The sequence below is a fragment of the Oncorhynchus mykiss genome, chromosome 10 (assembly GCF_057628025.1).
Source record: "Oncorhynchus mykiss isolate SJ-2025 chromosome 10, ASM5762802v1, whole genome shotgun sequence".
NCBI lineage: Eukaryota > Metazoa > Chordata > Actinopteri > Salmoniformes > Salmonidae > Oncorhynchus > Oncorhynchus mykiss.
This window is the reverse complement of record NC_143031.1, coordinates 664332-689327: the sequence shown is the minus strand read 5'-3', so window position 1 is coordinate 689327 and position 24996 is coordinate 664332. Positions and strand designations below refer to the sequence as shown.

At 43.2% G+C, this 24996-nt stretch overlaps 1 protein-coding gene across 1 annotated transcript; it reads left to right on the top strand.

The window, feature by feature from the left end:
* Window positions 1-520: 520 nt before the first annotated feature.
* On the top strand, window positions 521-24519 carry LOC110533247 (transcriptional coactivator YAP1). The gene is made up of 8 exons (XM_021617325.3): window positions 521-1727; window positions 5850-6049; window positions 6267-6424; window positions 6936-7037; window positions 16137-16291; window positions 18276-18349; window positions 18462-18562; window positions 20028-24519. The coding sequence occupies exons 1-8, from the start codon at window positions 1518-1520 to the stop codon at window positions 20174-20176; spliced, it is 1149 nt and encodes a 382-aa protein (XP_021473000.2). The 5' UTR covers window positions 521-1517; the 3' UTR covers window positions 20177-24519.
* The last annotated feature ends 477 nt before the right edge of the window (window positions 24520-24996 follow it).

The window sequence follows — 24996 nt, the reverse complement described above, 5'->3', positions numbered from 1 at the left end:
CCGAGGGCAGTGATTGGGGACGCTGCCCTGTGTAGGGTGCCGTCTTTCGGATGGGACGTTAAACAGGTGTCCTGACTCTCTGCGGTCATTAAAGATCCCATGGCACTAATCGTAAGAGTAGGGGTGTTAACCCCGGTGTCCTGGCTAAATTCCCAATCTGGCCATTAAACCATCACGGTCACCTAATAATCCCCCGTTTACAATTGGCTCATTCATCCCCCTGCTCTCCCCTGTAACGAACCCACTACCTTGTTTCAGGTGCCAAGCTTATGGTGATGTTGCAACAGTGTGTCGGAGGGAGATTCCTAAATGTGAGAAGTTTCCAGGAGGGCATGAGACAAAGGAATGTGTAGTTTTGGCAAAAGAAGCGGAATGTGTTAACTGTAAGGGTGCCCATGTTGCTGGGGTCTGGTGAGAGAGAGACAGGTTGAGGTTGCCAGTGTCAGAGTAGTACAGAGGGTTTTCTATGCTGAGGCAGTGAGGAAAGTAGAGGAAGGGTGAGGGATCCTAAGAGGCTCCCAGTGAATAGTAGACCTTTTGCATTCATTGCCATGGTTATCAACTGTACCGCAGAAATGGAATATCAATCACAGAAAATAGTTTTGTGGTGGCAGCTGCAGAGAAGTACTTGGGTTTATGGCATTTTACTGCAGAGGAGTGACAGGGAGTGTTGAATTGTAGTGTACAGTCCTCCCAGGCTGTTGGCCTGTTGGTGAAGGGTCAGAAAGGGTCAAAGTAGTGGAATGGGGTGGTGTTTTTTAAAATGTATTTATAAGTGAAGGGTTAGTTGGCAGGGTAATTGTTTTCCTTTTTATTTTGTTTCACGGTGTACTGATTTACACTCCAGTGGAAGAAGAAGAAGAAATAAAGGAGACATTGCCCTCTGCTGGGAGCCTTTAACCATAGACTGTAAAAATAACCTTGTAACCCCGCCTCTCACTGGTCACATGAGACTCTAAGGCTGTAGCCTGTCCTATCGACAGTTTGGAACAACTTTGGAAAACTGAGATTTATTACCACGTAAACACCTATTTTTCACCAAATGAAACTATGTAGAGGACTTAATTTCGGACAGTATGCAGAAATCACATTTGGGAGTAGCTGGGACGGTTTTCGAGTCCAGCGGTTGAAGAAAAGCGATCATCAGACGAAGTTTCTGTAGGGGAAAAAAGTTGAGTGCAACTCGTCTGTCTGAGGTTTGTGGGACGGGCCGTCTGGCTGGCTGGATGCGTGTTTTCAGCGCCGAGGAGTTTGGATATTCACGAAGGAAACTAACATAACTATTTCATTTGATGGTGCAGGATAATAATGTTTTGCCAGTTTAAACACTATAAGAACTTTCAAAATTAAAATCCACAAAAACAAATTAAACTACAAAGAATATCCGTCCTTTGTAGTCAGTTTAGGGTTCGTCTTCCATTTAACTCTGAACCATTTCTCGTTTTGGAATCATTCGTTATCATTCATAATTAACTGTTCAGTTGTTTTAATTGGACGCATCACCTCTGGAAGGCAACATGGACGCGCGACAGGGTCAGTGCGCGCCCCCGGTGGGGCAGCAGATCGTGCACGTCCGCGGGGACTCCCAGACGGATCTGGAGGCTCTGTTTAACTCCGTGATGAACCCTAAAACCTCCGCCCTGCCCCCCTCCTCTCTGCCTATGAGGATGAGGAAACTTCCAGACTCCTTCTTCAGACAGCCGGATCCCCGATCACACTCCAGACAGGTAGGTAACACGCCTCACACACGTACACACACTCCAGACGTGGTAGGTAACACACTATTATGGTATTTATCCAAACAAGGAGGATATGAGGTGTTCAGAGGCTATGCTTCAGTGCAGGACAGGCTCATCATGGATGGATGGTGTTGGAGAACAGCCCAACTTTTCCACTGAGGACAGGATTTGATTTGGAAGACAAAAAACTAAAGAGCTAAGAATGAGTTTGTTCCCAGCAAGGATTAAAATCACATTGATGTGAATTTTTTTGATTGTTTATGTGATTGACTACATTCAGTAATGAGGGCAACTTTAGTTTTAGAAGTGGGTGGGGGGGTAACCAGACAGGGGGTCTTGGGGTCCTCCCCCACAATTTCTTTGGTATCTGAAGCACATTTCCTGCATTTCGCATTTCTATACAATCCGTTATGACCCATGGCTCTTCTAGCTGTCTCTATTTAGAACAAACAAAAGTAAGCAAAAACACCCACAATCATCAAATTAGGTAAGAGATCGTTATTAAATATGTTTAAGTGATTGATAAGACTGAACTAGATCAAAGGTAAGTAATAATCAATATTGTGTCGTACGTTTAATCAATAGCCTAACATGTGAACAGCTCTTTAAAAAGTACAAAGATCTTTTATTGTTTGTCTTTATTAAGACATCCTCTATCAAATTTCAGCCAACCACCTGCATGCCCGACCCGCACCAGGCCAGTCAATAACTAAATTCTCTCCCCGACCCCCACCAGTCTAGTCAATAACTAAATTCTCTCCCCGACCCCCACCAGTCTAGTCAATAACTAAACTCCCTCCCCGACCCCCACCAGTCTAGTCAATACCTCAACTCCCTCCCCGACCCCCACCAGTCTAGTCAATAACTAAATTCTCTCCCCCACCAGTCTAGTCAAAACTCAACTTTCTCCCAACACAATTTCTTTCACACTTGATGTATTATTTTATTCCCAAGGGAAATGTTTAGAAACACACAGAAACGCATAGACCTACACATATACAGTACCAGTCAAAAGTTTGGACACACCCACTGGTTGATGCTTATTTATAAAACCCTCTTAGGCCTCACTCCCCTCTATCTGAGATATCTCCTGCAGCCTTCATCCTCCACATACAACACCCGTTCTGCCAGTCACCTTCTGTTAAAGGTCCCCAAAGCAAACACATCCCTGGGTCGCTCCTCTTTTCAGTTCGCTGCAGGTAGCGACTGGAACGAGCTGCAACAAACACTCAAACTGGACAGTTTTATCTCAATATCTTCATTCAAAGACTCAATCATGGACACTCTTACTGACAATTGTCTGTTTTGCGTGATGTACTGTTGTCTCTACCTTCTTGCCCTTTGTGCTGTTGTCTGTGCCCAATAATGTTTGTACCATGTTGTGATGCTACCATGCTGTGTTGTCATGTTGTGTTGTTACCATGTTGTTGTCATGTTGTGTTGCTGCCATGCTATGTTGTTGTCTTAGGTCTCTCTTTATGTAGTGTTGTGTCTCTCTTGTTGTGATGTGTGTTTTGTCCTATATTTATATTGTATTTATTTTTTATTTTAATCCCAGGCCCCCGTCCCCACAGGAGGCCTTTTGGTAGGCTGTCATTGTAAATAAAACATGGTTTTTAACTGGCTTGCCTAGTTAAAAAAATAAAAAATAAAATGTCACTGTAACCTGCAACTTCAATTAAATGGAAGAAAAACCTACCCAAGGGTTTTTCTTTCTTTTTACTATTTTCTACATTTTAGAATAGTAGTGAAGACAAACTATGAAATAACACATGGAATCATGTAGTAACCAAAAAAGTGTTAAACAAAACAAAATATATTTGAGATTCTTCAAATAGCCACCCTTTGCCTTGATGACAGCTTTGCACACTCTTGGCATTCTCTCAAACAGCTTCACCTGGAGTGCTTGTCCAACAGTCTTGAAGGAGTTCCCACATATGCTGAGCACCTGTTGGCTGCTTTTCCTTTACTCTGCGTTCCAACTCATCCCAAACCATCTCAATTGGGTTGAGGTCGGGTGATTGTGGAGGCCAGGTCATCTGATGCAGCACTCCATCACTCCCATCCGGGCTAGGCCGTCATTCACACTGTGACAGTAGTTTTGATTTAGAATGGAACATTATCATGCACCTTTATCAAAACCGGGGCAGCGGGAAAAAATAAATTTCATCTATGCAGTTAAATAGCAAATGCCAGGCAGGCTATACTCCTGCGGTAAAGATAAGCAATGTGCTTAATATTAGGACAATTAAGAAATAAATATAGTAGGCCCAGTGACGACTTAGCAAAAATAATAATAATATAAAATAATTATATACACTGCCGTTCAAAAGTTTGGGGTCACTTTGAAATGTCCTTGTTTTTGAAAGAAAAGCAACAAAAAAAATCTATTTAAAAACGTCAAATTGATCAGAAATACAGTGTAGACTTTGATAATTAGAGGTCGACCGATTAATTGGAATGGCCGATTAATTAGGGCCGATTTTAAGTTTTCATAACAATCGGAAATCGGTATATTTGGACACCGATTTGGCCATTTTTTAAATATATATATATTTTTTTAACTGGGCAAGTCATTTAAGAACACATTCTTATTTTCAATGACGGCCTAGGAACAGTGGGTTAACTGCATGTTCAGCAGAATGACAGATTTGTACCTTGTCAGCTTGGGGGTTTGAACTTGCAACCTTCCGGTTGCTAGTCCACCGCTCTAACCACTAGGCTACCCTGGATATCCCTACCAGCCAAACCCTCCCTAACCCGGACAACGCTAGGCCAATTGTGCTTTGCCCCCATGGAACTCCCGGTCCTGGCCGGCTGCGACAGAGCCTGGGCTCGAACCCAGAGTCTCTGCGATGCAGTGCCTTAGACCACTGCGCCACCCGGGAGGCCATTCATGTATATGTTTTTGATGTTTGTTCTTTGTTATAGGGACAAAAAGATCGGGAAAGTGGTTTACCCATACATCTCCATTTTGGATAGATAACTCTTCGTGTTGTTGTTTGTTTAGTGTTTTCCAATTTTCCCCAGAATTGGTTAGAGGCTATGAATTCTTCATTTACATTGAGCTGATTTCTGACGTGCTGTTCCTTCTTTTTCCGTAGTGTATTTCTGTATTGTTTTAGTGATTCACCATAGTGAAGGCGTAGACTTTTTCTGGGTCTCTCTATTTTTGGTTGGATAGGTTTCTCAATTTCTTTCTTAAATTTTTGCATTCTTCATCAAACCATTTGTCATAGTTGTTCATTTTCTTCGGTTTTCTATTTGAGATTTTTAGATTTGATAGGGAAGCTGAGAGGTCAAATATACGGTTTAGGTTTTCTACTGCCAAGTTTACACCTTCACTATTACAGTGAAACATTTTGTTGAGGAAGTTGTCTAAAAGGGATTGAATTTGTTGTTGCTTAATTGTTTTTTGGTAGGTTTCCACACTACATTCCTTCCATCTATAACGTTTCTTTATATTACTCAGTTCCTTTGGCTTTGATTCCTCATGATTGAGTATTGCTCTGTTCTAGTTGACTGTGATTTTGCTGTGATCTGATAGGGGTGTCAGTGGGCTGACTGTGAACGCTCTGAGAGACTCTGGGTTGAGGTCAGTGATAAAGTAGTCTACAGTCCTACTGCCAAGAGATGAGCTGTAGGTGTACCTACCATAGGAGTCCCCTCGAAGCCTACCATTGACTATGTACATACCCAGGATGTAACAGAGCTATAGGTGTACCTACCATAGTAGTCCCCTCGAAGCCTACCGTTGACTATGTACATACCCAGGATGTAACAGAGCTGTAGGTGTACCTACCATAGGAGTCCCCTCGAAGCCTACCATTGACTATGTACATACCCAGCGTGCGACAGAACTGCATGAGATGTGACCTGTTTTTGTTGACTATGTTGTCATAGTTGTGCCTAGGGGGGCATATGGGGGAGGGAATGCTGTCACTTCCAGGCAGGTGTTTGTCCCCCTGTGTGCTGAGGGTGTCAGGTTCTTGTCCGTTCTGGCATTTAGATCGCCACAGACTAGTGTTCCACACATTGGACCATCAGACCTCAATCAGTTGAACTTGCCCCTAGACACTGATCTAAATGTGTGCTTGTGTGTCTGTCTAGGCCAGTTCAGATGGGACCATCGTTGGGTCTCTGACACCTCATCATGTGCGTGCCCACTCCTCTCCCGCCTCGCTCCCCATCAATGCCCTTTCTGCCCCAGCAACCAGTGCCATGGCAACCCAGCCGCTCCCTGACGACGTGCCCCTCCCTCCGGGCTGGGAGATGACCAAGACTCCCTCAGGACAGTGCTACTTCCTCAAGTAGGTATCTCTGTGTGGCAGGTAAAACCAGTCCTAAATCAGCAGGTTAAACCAGCTCCTAAACTGCAGCAGACTACGGAAGCCTGTTAGGGAAAAACCTCACGTGGAGAAACAACACTAACAAATCTGACTGGCTAACTAACAACCAATTACATGGCTCAGAAATCTACATCCTCTACCGTCTCCTAACTTTGTTTGTGTGCGTGTGTGTGTGTAGTCACCTGGACCAGACGACCACATGGCATGACCCCCGTCTCTCCCATCTCCAGACCAACGCAGCGGCCCACCTGCTCTCTGCTCCCCCGCCACACACACACACCCTCGCACACCCTGCACCCAACACACACACACAGAGTAACACCAGCTCCAACACAGGTACCACCCTCTTTTTCTCTCTCTCCGTCTCTGTCTCTCCATCCCTGTCTCTCTCTCTCTCCGTCTATCTGTCACTCTCTCTTTCTATCTGCCTGTCTCTCTCTCGCTGTCTCTCTCTCGCTGTCTCTCTCTCGCTGTCTCTCTCTCTCTCGCTGTCTGTCTGTCTGTCTCTCTCTCTCTGTCTGTTTGTTTCTCGCTGTCTCTCTCTCGCTGTCTCTGTCTCTCTTTCTCTATCTCTCTGTCTGTTTCTGTCTCTCTCTGTCTTTCTCTCTCTCTCTCTGATCTGTCTGTCTCTGATCTGTCTGTCTCTCTGCTCTGTCTGTTTCTGTCTCTGTGTCTCTCTGATCTGTCTGTCTCTTTGTCTTTCTCTGTCTGTCTCTCTCTGTCTTTGTCTTTTTCTCTCCTTAAATTTTGTATTAATTGATTATATATCATTCTTGTTGACAGTACCACTAAAAGTAGTGCTCTCCTTTATCTCCATGCCTCCCTCTGTCCTGTGTGTCTGCTCCAGGCCCCCTCCCAGAGGGTTGGGAACAGGCAGTGACTCCTGAAGGAGAGGTCTACTACATCAACCACATCACCAAGACCACCTCCTGGTTAGACCCACACCTAGGTAACGAGAGAGAGAGAGAGAGAGAGAGAGAGAGAGACACAGACAGACAGACAGACAGACAGACAGACAGACAGACAGACAGACAGACAGACATTTCCGTACAGCCTTTAGACAACTAAGCAGCCAAAAAGATACCCGCCATTACTCAGAAATAGCATTTTAAATATTAACTTACCTTTGATGATCTTCATCAGAATGCACTCCCAGGAATCCCAGTTCCACCATAAATGTTTGATTTGTTTCATAATGTCCATTAGTTATGTCCAAATATCTTCTTTTGTTAGGGCGTTTGGTAAACAAATCCAAAAGCGCTTTCAGGTCGTGCCGAATGTCCGACGAAAAGTTAAAAAAGTTCCGTTACAGCCCGTAGAAAAATGCCAACCTAAGAATGGAATCAATCTTTAGGATGTTTTTAACTTAACACTTCATTAATGTTCCAACCGGACAATTCCTTTGTCTGTATGTACAAATGAAGTGGAACGAAGCTACCTTTCACGTGAGCGCGCCAGACAGAGGCTGTGGCACTCTGCCAGACCACTCGCTCAAAGAGCCCTAATGAGCCCCTCCTTTAGAGTAGAATCCTCAAAACAGGTTCTAAATACTTTTGACATCTAGTGGAAGCCTTGGGAAGTGAAACATACAGTGGGGCAAAAAAGTATTTAGTCAACCACCAATTGTGCAAGTTCTCCCACTTAAAAAGATGAGAGAGGCCTGTAATTTTTATCATAGGTACACTTCAACTATGACAGACAAAATGAGAAAAAAAATCCTGAAAATCACATTGTAGGATTTTTAATGAATTTATTTGCAAATGCGACATCAGCGATGTCATTTACAAAATGTCCTCCAACACTCCACTCAACAAATTGGATGCAGTCTATCACAGTGCCATCCGTTTTGTCACCAAAGCCCCATATACTACCCACCACTGCGACCTGTATGCTCTCATTGGCTGGCCCTCGCTTCATATTCATCTCCAATCCCACTGGCTCCAGGTCATCTATAAGTCTTTGCTAGGTAAATCACCTCCTTTTTTCAGCTCACTGGTCACCATAGCAACACCCACCCGTAGCACACTCTCCAGCAGGTATATTTCACTGGTCACCCCCAAAGCCAATTCCCCCTTTAGTCGCCTTTCCTTTCAGTTCTCTGCTGCCAATGACTGGAACGAACTGCAAAAATCCCTGAAGTTGGAGGCTCATATCTCCCTCACTAACTTTAACTTCTTTGGGATAGGGGGCAGCATTTTCACTTTTGGATGAATAGCGTGCCCAGAGCGAACTGTCTCCTACTCAGTCCCAGATGCTAATATATGCATATTATTATTAGTATTGGATGGAAAACACTCTGAAGTTTCTAAAACTGTTTGAATGATGTCTGTGAGTATAACAGAACTCAAATGGCAGGCAAAAACCTGAGAAAAAACCCAAACAGGAAGTGGGAAATCTGAGGTTTGTAGTTTTTGAACTCAGCCCCTATTGAATACACAGTGGGATATTGGTTATGTTGCACTTCCTACGGCTTCCACTAGATGTCAACCGTCTTTAGAACGTTGTTTCTTCTCGTGTGAAGGGGGGCCGGATGGGAGCTGTTTGACTAAGGGGTCTGCCTGCAGCCTCGTTCTCAGTCACGCGCATTTCACATGAGAGGTATCTCTCGTTCCATTGCTTTTCTACAGACAATGGAATTCTCTGATTGGAACATTATTGATCATTTATGATAAAAACATCCTAAAGATTGATTCTATACTTAGTTTGACAAGTTTCTTCGACCTGTAATATAACTTTTTGAACTTTTCGTCCGACTGGAACTGAACACGCTTTTGGATTTACTATAAAATTAAAACTTTCATTAAATCACACATGTAAGATACTCAATTAAAATTACACTCGTTGTGAATCCAGCCAACATGTCAGATTTAAAAAATGCTTTTCGGCGAAAGCATAAGAAGCTATTATCTGATGATCGCACCAGCAGTAAACAAAGGGGTTAGCATATTTCAACCCTGCAGGCGCTACAAAAAACGCTGAAATAAAATATAAAACATGCATTACCTTTGACGAGCTTCTTTTGTTGGCATTCCAATATGTCCCATAAACATCACAATTGGTCCTTTTGTTCGATTAATTCCGTCCATATATATCCAAAATGTCCATTTATAAAGCATGTTTGATCCATAAACTTTGCCAAAATATTTCAAACTACTTTTGTAATAGAACTGTAGGTATTTTTAAACGTTAATAATCTATCAAATTGTAGACGGGGCAATCTGTGTTCAATACAGGAATGAAAACAAACCAGCGCTACTTTTCACATCTTGCGCAACTCACAAAAGTGTTACCCAGTTCCTAGTTGGCCTACTTCTTCATTGCACAAATGAATAACCTCAACCAAATTCCAAAGACTGGTGACATCAGTGGAAGCGGTAGGAACTGAAAACAGGTTCCTAAGAAATATCCCTTGGCAATGACAACTCAGGGAACAGAGAGAGGCAAAACAAAATAAAAATCTGAACAGTTACTCCTCGGGGTTTTGCCTGCTATATAAGTTCTGTTATACTCACAGACATGATAGAAACTTCAGAGTGTTTTGTCTCCAAATCTATGAATAATATGCATATCTTATTCTTTGCATGAGTAGCAGGAAGTTGAAATTGGGCACACTATTTATCCAAAAGTTAAAATTCTGCCCCCTAGCCCCAAGAGGTTAACCTGTCTAGGACTGGGGTTCCGCCAACAGCCAATGAAATTGCAGGGAGCCAAATACAAATCAACAGAAATCTCATTAATCACATTTCTCAAACATACAAGTATTAGGCACCATTTTAAAGATAAAATTCTCGTTAATCCAGCCACAGTGTCTGATTTCAAAAATGCTTTACAGCGAAAGCTCCACAAGCGATTATGTTAGGTCACCACCAACTCACAACCACAGAGAGAGACAGAGAATCCCAGTGGTTATAGAGGATGTCACAGAGAGAGACAGAGAATCACAGGACACCTGATAAAACAGGAGAATTAAAGCGGATATTACGGACACCCACCCACTCACTCACAGGAACAGTTATGGAAGCCCTAGTCTCGTGCAGTGGTTTTCAACTGCTGTGCCTTGGGGAACTCTAGTGTTCCACCAAACATTCCCTAATTCTCTAATCTAGATCTCTTTTAAATGTGAACTACCAAACATTCTCTATTCTAGATCTCTTTTAAATGTAACCTACCAAACATTCCCTAATCTAGATCTCTTTTAAATGTGAACTACCAAACATTCTCTAATCTAGATCTCTTTTAAATGTGAACTACCAAACATTCTCTAATCTAGATCTCTTTTAAATGTGAACTACCAAACATTCTCTAATCTAGATCTCTTTTAAATGTGAACTACCAAACATTCTCTAATCTAGATCTCTTTTAAATGTGAACTACCAAACATTCTCTTTTAAATGTGACCTGTGGAATGTTGATTTGGGAGCACCCAAGATTATCACTCAGACCATACATTACGTCTGTATTGTTCTTCCGTCTGCATCTGTCTGCATTGTTACTCCGTCTGCATTGTCTCTCCATCTGTATTGCCCATCCGTCTGCATTGTCTCTCCATCTGCATTGCCCATCCGTCTGCATTGCCACTCCGCCTGCATTGTCTCTCCATCTGCATTGTCTCTCCATCTGCATTGTCTCTCCATCTGCATTGTCTCTCCGTCTGCATTGTCTCTCCGTCTGCATTGTCCTTCCGTCTGCATTGTCTCGCTGTCTGCATTGTCACCTCGTCTGCATTGTACTCTGTCTGCATTGTTCTTCCGTCTGTCTGCATTGTTTCTTCCCTCTGTATTGTTTTTTCCAGTGCACTTTGGCTGTTTTGTATCATTTGAGGGGTGCACATCAGGAGCAAAGATATTTGTATCATTTTACTGATTGTACCTCTGCCATAAAGGCTCGAGCTGCTGCTTTCAAGGAGCGGGACACTAATCCAGACGCTTATAAGAAATCCCGCTATGCCCTCAGACGAACCACCAAACAAGCAGAGCGTCAATACAACAGTAAGATTGCAGGACTTGAAAATTGTTACGGATTACAAAGGGAAACCCGAGCTGCCCAGTGACGCGAGCCTACCAGACGAGCTTAAATGCCTTTTTATGCTCGCTTTGAGGCAAGCAACACTGAAGCATGCACGAGAGCACCAGCTGTTCTGGATGACTGTGTGATAACACTCTCGGTAGCCGATGTGAGCAAGACCTTTAAACAGGTCAACATTCACAAAGCCGCAGGGCCAGACGGATTACCAGGACGTGTACTCAAAGCAAGCGCAAACCAACTGGAAAGTGTCTTCACTGACATTTTCAACCTCTCCCTGACCAAGTCTGTAATACCTACATGTTTCAAGCAGACCACCATAGTCCCTGTGCCCAAGGAAGCGAAGTTAACCTGTCTAAATCATTACCTCCCTATGGCACTCACGTCTGTAGCCATGAAGTGCTTTGGAAGGCTTGTCATGGCTCACATCAACAGCATCCTTCCGGACTCCCTAGACCCACTCCAATTTGCATACCGCCCCAACAGATCCACAGATGACGTAATCCCAATCGCACTCAACACTGCCCTTTCTCACCTGGACAAAAGGAACACCTATGTGAGAATGCTGTTCATTGACTACAGCTCAGCGTCCAACACCATAGTGCCCACGAAGCTCATCACTAAGCTAAGGACCCTGGGACTAAACACCTCTCTCGGCAACTGGATCCTGGACTTCCTGATGGGGCCGCCCCCAGGTGGTAAGGGTAGGCAACATGTCTGCCGCACTGATCCTCAACACTCAACACAGTGGTAGGCCTGATCACCGACAACGATGAGACGGCCTATTGGGAGGAGGTCAGATAACTGGCTGTGTGGTGCCAGGACAACAACCTCTCCCTCAGTGTGAGCAAGACAATGGAGCTGAGCGTGGACTATAGGAAAAGGCAGCCCGAACAGGTCCCCATTCTCATCAACGGGGCTGTAGTGGAGCGGATCGACAGTTTCAAGTTCCTTGGTGTCCACATCACCAACGAACTGTCATGGTCCAAACCTACCAAGACAGTTGTGAAGAGGGCACGACAAAACCTATTCCCCCTCAGGAGACTGAAAAGATTTGGCATGGGTCCCCAGATCAAGAAGTTCTACAGCTGCACCATCGAGAGCATCCTGACCTGTTGCATCACTGCCTGGTATGGCAACTGCTCGGCATCTGTAAGGCGCTACAGAGGGTAGTGCGTATGGCCCAGTACATCACTGGGGCCAAGCTTCCTGCCATCCAGGACCTATATAATAGGCGGTGTCAGAGGAAAGTCAGTCTCCAGTCACCCAAGTCATAGACAGTTTCCTTTGCTACCGCACGGCAAGCAGTACCGGCGAGCCAAATCTAGAACCAAAATGCTCCTTAACAGCTTCTACCCCCATAAGACTGCTGAACAATTAATCAAATGACCCCTGGACTATTTACATTGACCCCCCCCCCATTTGTTTTTTACACTGCTGCTACTCGCTGTTTATTATCTATGCACCCCCACCTACATGTAAAAATTACCTCAACTAACACTGACTCGGTACCTCCTGTAAATAGCCTTGTTATTATGCGTTACTTTTTATTATTTTTTACTATAGTTTATTTGGTAAACATTTTCTTAACTCTTCTTGACCTACACTGTTGGTTAAGGGCTAAGTAAGCATTTCACGTTAAGGTCTATACTTCGGCGCATGTGACAAAATAAAGTTTGATTTGGACATGACCAGCAGGGTCACCTGGAGGGATCAGCCAATGAAGGTAAAGCCACCCAGTTGACTACATAAAAATGGTGGAAGCCTGCAATGGCGCTGCCCATGCTAATACGGTCTCATGTTCTATGGGCAACAGTAAACATGCCCCCTTCGCCTTGGGTCAGTTAGTGAAAATTATTCAGACTTATGTTGTGTTACTATAACGCCCCCCTTGGGCCAATGAGTGTATTTTTGTAAAAAGAACCCATGTTCTGTCAAAATAGGGCAAGCAAGGTGGCTTGTTCAAAGTCTGCTGGGTGACTAATTAGTAGAACATCTAATGGGCGGTGCTTGTAGGTCCTTATGGGAAACCTGTTGCTTATGAGAGGCTGCATACAGTGCATTTGGAAAGTATTCAGACTTTCCACGTTTTGTTACTTTACAGCCTCATTCTAAAATTGATTTTGTTTTTATCCTCATCAATCTACACACAATCCCTCATAATGAAAACAGATTTTTTGACATTTTTGCAAATGTATTAACAATAAAAAAAACATACCTTATTTACATAAGTATTCAAAAACCAAACCATGAGGTCGAAGGAATTGTCCGTAGTGATCCGAGACAGAATTGTGTCACGGCACAGATCTGGGGAAGGGTACCAAAAGATTTCTGCAGCATTGACGGTCCCCAAGAACACAGTGGCCTCCATCATTCGTAAATGGAAGAAGTTTGGAATCACCAAGACTCTTCCTAGAGCTGACTACCCGGCCAAACTGAGCAATCGGGGGAGAAGGGTATTGGTCAGGAAGGTGACTAAGAACCCGATAGTCACTTTGACAGAGCTCCGGAGTTCCTCTGTAGAGATGGTTGTCCTTCTGAAATGTTCTCCCATCTCTGCAGCACTCCACCAATCAGGCCTTTATGGAGAGTGGCCAGACAGAAGCCACTCCTCAGTTAAAGGCACCTGAAGGACTCAGACAATGTGATACAAGATTCTCTGGTCTGATGAAACTAAGATTCAACTCTTTGGCCTGAATGCCAAGCATCACGTCTGGAGGAAACCTGGCACCATCCCTACGGTGAATCATGGTGGTAGCAGCATCATGCTGTGGGGATGTTTTTCAGAGGCAGGGATAGGGAGAATAGTCAGGATTGAGGGAAAGATGAACGGAACAAAGAACAGAGAGATCCTTGATGAAAACCTGCTCCAGAGCGCTCAGGACCTCAGACTGGGGTGAAGGTTCATCTTCCAACAGGACAACAAACCTAAACACACATCCAAGACAACGCAGGAGTAGCTTCGGAACAAGTCTCTGAATGTCCTTCAGTGGCCCAGCCATAGCCCAGACTTGAACCTGATCGAACATGAAAATCGCTGGGCAGCTAAGGTCATCATCCAATCTGACAGCGCTTGAGAGGATCTGAAGAGAATAATGGGAGAAACTCCCTGAATACAGGTGTGCCAAGCTTCTAACGTCATACCCAAGGAGACTCAAGTCTATAATTGCTGCCAAAGGTGCTTTAACAAAGCACTGAGTAAATGGTCTGAATACTTATGTAAATGTAATATTTATGTTTTTTTTTTTTATATACATTTGCTAACATTTCTGAAAAACAAATTTTGCTTTGTCATTATGGGGTATTTTGTGTAGATTGGTGCGGGGAGAAAACAATTTAATACATTTTATAGTAAGACTAGAACATAACAAATCGTGGAAAAAGTCAACGGGTCTGAATACTTTCCGAATGCTCTGTATATGTACAACATGTCATGACTGCAGCTCAAACAGCACAGGAGATATGCTTGTTCAAAATGAGACAGAGACAAGGAAGGAGAGACAGACAGACAGGGAAGGAGAGAGACAGACAGGGAAGGAGAGACAGACAGACAGGGAAGGAGAGACAGACAGACAGAGAAGGAGAGACAGACAGGGAGGGTGCGAGAGACGGACAGGGAGGGTGCGAGAGACAGACAGGGAGGGTGCGAGAGACAGACAGGCAGACAGACAGACAGACAGGGAAGGAGAGACAGACAAACAGACAGAGACAGGGAAGGACAGACAGACAGGGAAGGAGAGACAGACAAACAGACAGACAGGGAAGGAGAGACAGACAGGGAGGGCGCGAGAGACAGACAGGCAGACAGACAGACAGGGATGGAAGGAGAGACAGACAGGGGGGGCGCGAGAGACAGACAGGGAGGGCGCGAGAGACAGACAGGGAAGGAGAGACAGACAAACAGACAGACAGGGAAGGAGAGACAGACAAACAGACAGACAGGGAAGAAGAGACAGACAGGGAGGGCGCGAGAGACAGACAGGCAGACAGACAGACAGGGAAGGAGAGACAGACAAACAGACAGACAGGGAAGGAGAGACAGACAAACAGACAGGGAGGGCGCGAGAGACGGAGGGAGGGAGGGAGCGAGAGACGGAGGGGGGGAGGGAGCGAGAGACCGAAACAGAGAGGGAGAGTTGCCTCAAGGCCAGAGAGAACAGTCTGGTTAAACAGGAACAACTGGTAGATAAGACACTCCCTAACAGTCACACACACCCTGACACTGTCTCCCTCCCTAACATTAACCCCTGACCCTGTCTCCCTCTCTAACATTAACCCCTGCCCCTGTCTCCCTCCCTAACATTAATCCCTGACACTGTCTCCCTCCCTAACATTAACCCCTGACCCTGTATCCCTCTCTAACATTAATCCCTGACCCTGTCTCCCTCTCTAACATTAACCCCTGACCCTGTATCCCTCCCTAACATTAATCCCTGACCCGGTCTCCCTCCCTGACCCTTTCTCCCTCTCTAACATTAACCCCTGACCCTGTCTCCCTCTCTAACATTAACCCCTGCCCCTGTCTCCCTCCCTAACATTAATCCCTGACACTGTCTCCCTCCCTAACATTAACCCCTGACCCTGTATCCCTCTCTAACATTAATCCCTGACCCTGTCTCCCTCTCTAACATTAACCCCTGACCCTGTATCCCTCCCTAACATTAATCCCTGACCCGGTCTCCCTCCCTGACCCTTTCTCCCTCTCTAACATTAACCCCTGACCCTGTCTCCCTCTCTAACATTAACCCCTGACCCTGTCTCCCTCTCTAACATTAACCCCTGACCCTGTCTCCCTCTCTAACATTAACCCCTGCCCCTGTCTCCCTCCCTAACATTAATCCCTGACCCTGTCTCCCTCCCTAACATTAATCTCTGACCCGGTCTCCCTCCCTAACATTAACCCCTGACCTGGTCTTCTTCCCTACCATTAACCCTGACCTTGTCTCCCTCCCTGACATTAACCTGACCCTCTCTCCTTCCCTGACCCTGTCTCCCTCCCTAACCTCTGACCCTGTCCTCCCTCCAGTCCAGAGTGCTGTAGCCCAGGTGAAGCCCTCAACCCTGACCTCTGACCCGGTTGGCATTGCAACAGTGGTAACCAAGCGCAGGCAGCAGCTGCAGGTGGAGAAGGACAGGCTGAGGCGGAAACAACAGGACCTGGCCCGTCCAATCAGACTACAGGTCAGGGGTCAAACACACTGGAATATATATGGATATTATGTTCTATACTGTGCCTTCAGAAAGTATTCACACCCCTTGACTTACCACATTTTATTACAAAGTGGGTTTAAAATGCATTTCATTGTCTTTAAAAAAAATGTTATGTCAACAATCTACACAAAATACTCTGTCAAAGTGGAACAAAAATTTGAACATTTAGAAAACATTTATGAAAAATAAAACACTTTTATATATACACTATATATACAAATGTATGTGGACACCCCTTCAAAACAGTGGATTTGGCTATTTCAGCCACACCTGGTACTGACAGGTGTATACAATTGAGCACACAGCCATGCAATCTCCATAGACAAACATTGGCCAAACCCAGATTTGTCCGTCGGACTGCCAGAGGAAATTTGGAACTCGGTAGTGAGTGTTGCAACTGAGGACAGATGATTTTACACGCCACACACTTCAGCGGTCCTGTCTTGTGAGCTTATGTGGCCTACCGCTGAGCCGTTGTTGCTCCGAGATGTTTCCACTTCACAATAACAGCACTAATAACTAACTGGCAGCTCTAGTAGGGCCGAAATTTGAAGAACTGACTTGTTAGAAAGGTGGCATCCTAAGACGGTGCCATTTTGAAAGTCACTGAGCTCTTCAGTAAGGCCATTCTACATTCAAAATGGCACCGTCTTAGGATGCCACCTTTCCAACAAGTCTGTTCTTCAAATTTCGGCCCTACTAGAGCTGCCCCGGTCAGTTATTAGCGTTGTTATTGTGAAGTGGAAAGTGTAGTCCGGTGGAAATTTGTCCTTTGGTCTGGAGTCCAAATTGAAGATTTTTGGTTCCAACCGCCGTGTCTTTGTAAGACGTGGTGAACGGATTATTACATTTTTAAATGTTTTATTTCACCTTTATTTAACCAGGTAGGCCAGTTGCTGGAGTGCTGCAGAGATGGTTGTCCTTCTGGTTCTCCCATCTCCACAGAACTCTGGTAGAGTGGCCAGAAACTCTGTCAGAGTGACCATTGTGTTCTTGGACACCTCCCGAACCAGTTCAGTTTGGCTGGGTGTTCAGCTGTAGGAAGAGTCTTGGTGGTTCCAAACTACTTACATTTAAGAATGATGGAGGCCACTGTGTTCTTAGGGACCTTCAATGCTGCAAAAGAAATGTGGTACCCTTCCCCAGATCGGGGCGGCAGGTAGCCTAGTGGTTAGAGCGTTGGGCCGGTAACCGAAAGGTTGCTAGATCGAATCCCTGAGCTGACAAGGTAAAAATCTGTCGTTCTGCCCCTGAACACGGCGGTTAACCCACTGTTCCTAGGCCGTCATTGAAAATAAGAATTTGTTCTTAACTGACTTGCCTAGTGAAATAAAGGTAAACACAATCGACACAATCCAGTCTCAGAGCTCTATATACAATTCCTTCGACCTCATGGCTTGGTTTTTGCTCTGACATGCACTGTCAACTGTGGGATCTTAAATAGACAGGTGTGTGTCTTTCAAAATCATGTCCAATTAATTGAATTTACCACAAGTGGACTCCAATCAAGTTGTAGAAACATCTCAAGGATGATCAATGGAAACAGGATGCACCTGAGCTCAATTTAGTTTCTGATAGCAAATACTTGTATGTAACTTATTTACTTATGTAAATAAGTAATACATTTGCAAAAATGTCTTAAAACCTGTTTTCCCTTTGTCATTATGTCATTATGTCATTATGGATGTATTGTGGGTAGATTGATGAAGGAAAATAATTATTATAATCAATTTTAGAATTTAGCTGTAACAACAAAATGAATACTTTCTGAATGCACTGTAAATGTGTGTAAATATGGTGTTATTTATTTAAAATGTATGTTTTTATTGTAACAGCAAAGTACCAGCAGAGTTTTTAATATCAGTTGTTTTTACAGAACCAATAATAATAATGCTGGAAGTAAAATAAAGTAAACTAGTAATAAATAATCAATAAATAATGTAACCCGTGTCAGGATGTGGCGGTGAGGAGTGGACTGGAGCATGATGGGAAAATGAGGAACAACCATGTAGACCCCGCCCTCAACGGGTGAGCCTGTCTGTCTTCGTGTCTGTGTGCATGTGGAAGTATGCGCTTCCAAAACAAATATGTGTGCGTTTTAGCCAATATTACAACTGTGTGTGTTGGTCACTGCTTGTAGGGCCCACTCCCGTAACCAGAGTACTGACAGTGGTCTGAGTGTCAGCAGCTTCACACGGACACCTGATGACCTGCTGAACACTGTGGAACTCATGGATACAGGTAAGACACACACACACCTTGGTTTAAATTGGACTATTTTAAAGGTAAAATAACCTAATCAAATGTTATTTGTCACTTCGTAAACAACAGGTGTGGACTAACAGTGAAATGCTCTGTAAACAACAGGTGTGGACTAACAGTGAAATGCTCTGTAAACAACAGGTGTGGACTAACAGTGAAATGCTCTGTAAACAACAGGTGTGGACTAACAGTGAAATGCTCTGTAAACAACAGGTGTGGACTAACAGTGAAATGCTTGGTAAACAACAGGTGTGGACTAACAGTGAAATGCTCTGTAAACAACAGGTGTGGACTAACAGTGAAATGCTCTGTAAACAACAGGTGTGGACTAACAGTGAAATGCTCTGTAAACAACAGGTGTAGACTAACAGTGAAATGCTTGGTAAACAACAGGTGTGGACTAACAGTGAAATGCTTGGTAAAACAACAGGTGTGGACTAACAGTGAAATGCTTGGTAAACAACAGGTGTGGACTAACAGTGAAATGCTCTGTAAACAACAGGTGTGGACTAACAGTGAAATGCTCTGTAAACAACAGGTGTAGACTAACAGTGAAATGCTTGGTAAACAACAGGTGTGGACTAACAGTGAAATGCTTGGTAAAACAACAGGTGTCGACTAACAGTGAAATGCTCTGTAAACAACAGGTGTAGACTAACAGTGAAATGCTCTGTAAACAACAGGTGTGGACTAACAGTGAAATGCTTGGTAACCATGTGTATATATACTGACAGGTTACCATAGTCACATTAATATATACTGACAGGTTACCATAGTTACATTAATATATACTGACACCTGGAGGTTACCATAGTCACATTAATATATACTGACAGGTTAACATAGTCACAATAATATACACTGAGTGTACAAAACATTAAGAACACTCTTTCCATGACATAGACTGACCAGGTGAAAACTATGATCCCTTATTGATGTCACTTGTTAAATCCACTTCAATCAGTGTAGATGAAGGGGAGGAGACAGGTTAAAGGAGGATTTTTAAGCCTTAAGACAATTGAGACAATGATTGTGTATGTGTGACATTCAGAGGGTGAATGGGCAAGACAAAATATTTAAGTGCCTTAGAAAAGGGTATGGTAGTAGGTGCCAGGCTGGGTTTTCCACACTCAACCGTTTCCTGTGTGTATCAAGAATGGTCCACCACCCAAAGGATATCCATCCAACCTCACACAACTGTGGGAAGCATTTTTAGTCAACATGGGCCAGCATCCCTGTGGAAGTCTTTCCACACCTTGTAGTGTCCATTCCCCGACGATTTGAGGCTTTTTTGAGGGCAAAAGGGGACTGCAACTCACTATTAGGAAGGTGTTGTTCATTTGTTGTACTCTGTGTAAATGAATGCACTCAATCTCTGGGGTTACATCTTGGAGCTCTAGCAACATCCACAACATCCTAATGACTGTATTATGTGCTGTGATAGGTGACTCTGGAGCAGGCCAGCCAATGGCATTCCTGGAGGCAGGCCCAGGGGTGTGCATGGCTACCGATGGGGAGGAGCTAATGCCCAGCATCCAGGAAGCCCTGAGCTCAGACCTCCTGAGTGACATGGATACTGTTCTCTGGTTATAGACGCACACTATAGATACACACTATAGTCACACACACACACACTATAGTCACACACACACATACACTCTAGACACACGCACACACAATCTAGACACACACACACACACTATACACACACACACACACTATAGACACACACTGTAGACACACACACTATAGACACACCTACCTGGCTATAGACTCTACACAACAGTAGTACATAATGAACTGACTTGATGGGTTATAGACTACACAACAGGGAACGAGACTCAGACTCCGCCCCTCCACTTCCTCTCCTGGGTGTTACCTGTCTCCCTTGAACCTAGCTGGCCACTGATTGGCTGGTTTCCCAAGATGTAACCCAGTAGACACTGTGGCCCTTGACGACAGGAGATAGAGCGATACATGATGTGACACTGAGGAGACACTGTGGCCCTTGACGACAGGAGATAGAGCGATACATGATGTGACACTGTGGCCCTTGACGACTGGAGATAGGGAGATACATTATGTGGTACTGAGGAATGTGCCTAGTGTTTTCTTCCTCTATCTCTCCCTCTCTCCTCCCCTCTCCTCTTTATGTCTCTCTCTCCTTCCCCCTCTCCTCTCCCTCCTCCTTTCTCCCTCCCTCCTTCCCTTTCACAGGAGAGAGAATCTTCAGTTTGCCTTTCATCCCTGTATACCTCACACCTGCCTTTCCCTTCCCATAAGTATGTATCTTTGTTAGTTATGCCTACATATATCAACAAACAATCTTCTTTAGAAGTGGTACAATTTCTCAACGTGTTGTTTAACTTGCAGGCTGCTAAATTGTGAGGCATGAGAGATTAACAGAATATTCCTCCACATCAGCAGTTGTAATAGAATTTACCAGTTATAACGTACATCCAGAGCCTTCATAAAGTATTCACACCCCTTGACTTATTCCACATTTTGTTGTGTTGCCATGTGGGATTAAAATGCATTTAATTGTCAACGATCTACACAACATACTCAGTAATGTCAAAGTGGAAGATTTTGACATGAGGTACTTTTGAAGTTGGAAGTTTACATACTCTTAGGTTGGAGTCATTAAAACTTGTTTTTCAACCACTCCACAAATGTATTTTTAACAAACTATAGTTTTGGCAAGTCGGTTAGGACATCTACTTTGTGCATGACACAAGTAATTTTTCCAACAATTGCTTACAGACAGATTATTTCACTTATAACTCAGTGTCACAATTCCAGTGGGTCAGAAGTTTACATACACTAAGTTGACTGTGCTTTTAAACAGCTTGGAAAATTCCAGAAAATGATGTCATGGCTTTTGAAGCTTCTGATAGGCTAATTGACATCATTTGAGTCAATTGGAGGTGTACCTGTGGATGTATTTCAAGGCCTACCTTCAAACTCAGTGCTTCTTCGCTTGACATCATGGGAAAATTAAAAGAAATCAGCCAAGACCTCAGAAAATAATTGTATACCTCAACAAGTCTGGTTCATCCTTGGGAGCAATTTCCAAACGCCTGAAAGTACCACATTCATCTGTACAAACAATAGTACACAAGTATTAACACCATGGGACCACGCAGCCATCATACTGCTCAGGAAGGAGACGCGTTCTGTCTCCTAGAGATTAATGTACTTTGGTGCAAAATGTGCAAATCAATCCCAGAACAACAGCAAAGGACCTTGTGAAGATGCTGGAGGAAACAGGTACAAAGTATCTATCCACAGTAAAATGAGTCCTATATCTACATAACCTGAAAGTCCGCTCAGCAAGAAAGAAGCCACTGCTCCAAAACCGCCATAAAAAAGCCAGACTATGGTTCCTCTGGTCTGAGGAATTAAAAATAGAGCTGTTTGGCAATAATGACCATTGTTATGTTTGGGGGAAAAAGGGGTAGGCTTGCAAGCCGAAGAACACCATCCCAACCGTGAAGCACGGGGTGGCAGCATCATGTTGTGGAGGTGCTTTGCTGCAGGAGGGACTGGTGCACTTCACAAAATATATGGCATCATGAGGCAGCAAAATTATGTGGATATATTGAGGCAACATCTCAAGACATCAGTCAGGAAGTTAAAGCTTAGTTGCAAATGGGTCTTCCAAATGGACAATGACCCCAAGCATACTTCCAAAGTTGTGACAAAATGGCTTAAGGACAACAAAGTCAAGGTATTGGAGTGGCCATCACAAAGCCCTGACCTCAATCCTATAGAAAATGTGTGGGCAGAACTGAAAAGGCATGTGTGAGCGAGGAGGCCTACAAACCTGACTCCGTTACACCAGCTCTGTCAGTAGGTTATGGGCCAAAATTCTTATTGTGGGAAGCTTGTGGAAGGATACCTGAAACATTTGACCCAAGTTAAACAATTTAAAGGCAATGCTACCAAATACTAATTGAGTGTATGTAAACTTCTGACCCTCTTGGAATGTGATGAAAGAAATAAAAGCTGAAATAAATAATTGTTTCTACTATTATTCTGACATTTCACATTCTTAAAATAAAGTGGTGATCCTAACATGGAATTTTACAGCAAGGGAATTTTTACTAGGATTAAATGTCAGGAATTGTGAAAACCTGAGTTTAAATGTGTTTGGCTAAGGTGTATAAGCTTTCGACTTCAACTGAATTTGTCTCCCAGTGTTTGTTGGAAAGCCAAGTTTTCCTCTAGAACTTTGCCTGTGCTTAGCTCTATTCTGTTTCATTTACCTTAAAAAAAACTCCCTAGTCCTTGCCGATGACAAGCATACCCATAACATGATGCAGCCACCGCCATGCTTGAAAATATGAAGTGCTGGATTTACCCCAAACATTACACTTTGTATTCAGGACTTAAAGTTAATTTCTTTGCCATATTTATATTTATAGTTTTACTTTAGTGCCTTATTGTAAACAGGATGCATGTTTGGAATATTTTTATTCTGTACAGGCTTCCTTCCTTTCACTCTGTCATTTATGTTAATATTGTGGAGTAACTACAATGTTGTTGATCCATCCTCAGTCAGGGACATCCATCCTCCAGCTATTAAACTTTAATTGTTTTAAAGTCACCATTGGCCTCATGGTGAAATCTCTGAGTGCTTTGCTCCCTATCTGGCAACTGAGTTCAGAAGGACGCAAGTATCTTTGTAGTGACTGGATGTATTGATACACCATCCAAAATGTAATTAATAACTTCACCATGCTCAAAGGGATTTTCAATTTCTGCTTTTTTTAAATTTTATTTTGACCCATCTACCAATAGGAGCCCTTCTATGCGAGGCATTGGAAAACCTCCCTGGTCTTTGTGGTTGACTCTGTGTTTGAAATTCACTGCTCGACTGAGGGACTTTACAAATAACTGTGTGTGAGGTACAGAGCTTGGCTAGTCATTTACAAATCATGTTAAACACTATTATTGTACACAGAGTGAGTCCATGCAACTTATTTTGTGACTTGTTAAGAACATTTTTAATACTGAACATATGTAGGCTTGCCATAACAAAAGGGTTGAATACTTCTTGACCTTTCAGATTTTTATTTTGTAATAATTTGTAAAACATGCTAAAAACATAATTCCACTTTGATGTTATGGGATATTGTGTGTAGACCAGTGACAAAACATTACATTTTAATCCATTTAGAATTCAGTCTGTAAAACAAGAAAATGTGGAGAAAGTCAAGGTGTCAATACTTGTATGTATTTGTATGTAGCTATAATAATGGGACAGAATGTTACATCAGTCTGGGACAGTTAGGCTGCGTTTACACAGGCAGCCCAGTTCTGATACTTTTTCCACTAATTGGTCTTTTGACCAATCACATCTGATGTTATCACAGATCTTTTTCAGAGATGATCTGATTGGTCAAAAGACCAATTAGTGAAAAAAAATATCAGAAATGTGCTGCCTGTGTAAACACTGTCTTAACACACAACCCTACAGAACACACACACCATGTAAATTAAAGCAAACCTATTATGCATGATGCTATGTGTTTTATAATACAGTATTGATGCTATGTGTTTTATAATACAGTATTGATACTATGTGTTTTATACTATAGTATTGATACTAGGTGTATGGAACCCTATTTCCTGTCTGTTGTTCTGTTTCTCTGCCTGTAGTCTGTCTGTCTGCATGTAGGTTCTGTCTGTCTGCCTGTAGTCTGTCCATAGTATGTCTGTCCATCGTATGTTTGTCTGTCTAGTCTGTCTGTCTGTCTGCCTGTAGTCTGTGTATCACCTTAGAACAACTCAATAATAACTGATACTCAGAACTATTATTTAGTATTTTGATCATGTTTATATATGCATGTGTTTTCAAATGCAGTTTATCTTTATATTTGTGTAATCATTTTTAAACCAAGCTATAGTAGAATAAACTTTGACAATCTGTTCTTGTTGATATTCATGCTTTTATTGGCAGGAGCCTAATCATCAGATACTTTGGTAACCCTTCAAGTTGTTGATGTTTTGTGTGCATTTTTATTGGGTGAACAGCCAGATCAGACATCAGTATATCCCAAGTGGCATAATGAATGGTTCACTGCAGCTCAATGACTCAATCTACAAGGCTTCATAATGAATGGTTCACTGCAGCTCAATGACTCAATCTACAAGGCTTCATAATGAATTGTTCACTGCAGCTCAATGACTCATTCTACAAGGCTTCATAATTCTAAAGAAGTGCAGCCTTATTGCATGTACAGTGGCTTGCGAATGTGTTCACCCCCCTCTGCATTTTTACTATTTTGTTGCCTTACAACCTGGAATTAAAATATATTTTGGGGGGGTTTGTATCATTTGATTTACACAACATGCCAACTACTTTGAAGATGCAAAATATTTTAATAGATAAGACAAAAAAAACGGAA